Source organism: Hakea prostrata, chromosome 11 (genome assembly GCF_041222555.1).
Source record: "Hakea prostrata isolate BN-2017 chromosome 11, UWA_Hpros_2, whole genome shotgun sequence".
Classification (NCBI taxonomy): Eukaryota; Viridiplantae; Streptophyta; class Magnoliopsida; order Proteales; family Proteaceae; genus Hakea; species Hakea prostrata.
Window position 1 is genome coordinate 5,939,517 of NC_142610.1, and position 672 is coordinate 5,940,188.

General features: G+C 42.0%; 1 protein-coding gene across 1 annotated transcript; it reads right to left on the reverse strand.

Annotated features, from left to right (window-relative positions):
- LOC148999763 (uncharacterized) lies at positions 1 to 450 on the reverse strand. Its single transcript, XM_089140398.1, has one exon. The coding sequence runs from the start codon at positions 448 to 450 to the stop codon at positions 1 to 3; it is 450 nt and encodes a 149-aa protein (XP_088996524.1).
- Positions 451 to 672: the final 222 nt, after the last annotated feature.

Consider the following 672-nt stretch of genomic DNA (forward strand, 5'->3'; position numbering starts at 1 on the left):
TCACAGCTCATTTCTATATCTGCATTCTGAATCGATCACTGTGGCATTATGGAGATTGACAACCACAGTACAAGAAGCATGAGCCACCAAATGATGCTTTAACAGCTTTAGAATGTATACCTTGCCATCAAGTTTTGCATAAGTAGAAAGAGGAAGTGTTCCAGAGATCACATCAGCATAAAGGTATGGGTTGGAGAGTAGGCGATCAATCATTAGCGTAAGTGGCATCATCATCTCAACTGTCCCTCCAGCAGATATTTCTCCGGCGGCGATTGGTGCTGCCCCTACAACTTGACCTCTATAATACAGCCATGCTGAACTATCATCATACTTGAACCCAACCTTGTTGGGATTCTGTACTGAAGCATCCATGAGAAGGGTCAAATTCAAAGAAGTTATCAGTGTGTTGTCTATTGAGACACTAAGACCCTCCACGCTAACCCAATTCATCGAAGTGATAGGATCTCTGGGTTTGAGCACAGTAAAGCACAAAACCAGTAGTAGGAGAAAGATGAAGAGAGGTAATCCAACACACAGTACAAGCAAACAAGTTTTTCTTCCCTTAGATTCAAATTCCTTTGGAGAATCCATTCAAACAAATCAAAGAGGAACAAGGGAGAAGGGCTGTTGAGCTGAAGAACTGAAGAACTGAAGAAGAAGTGTAAGGTATGA

Coding starts and splice junctions, on each gene's coding strand:
- LOC148999763 (XM_089140398.1), bottom strand. CDS start 450: ATGAATTGGGTTAGCGTGGAGGGTCTTAGTGTCTCAATAGACAACACA.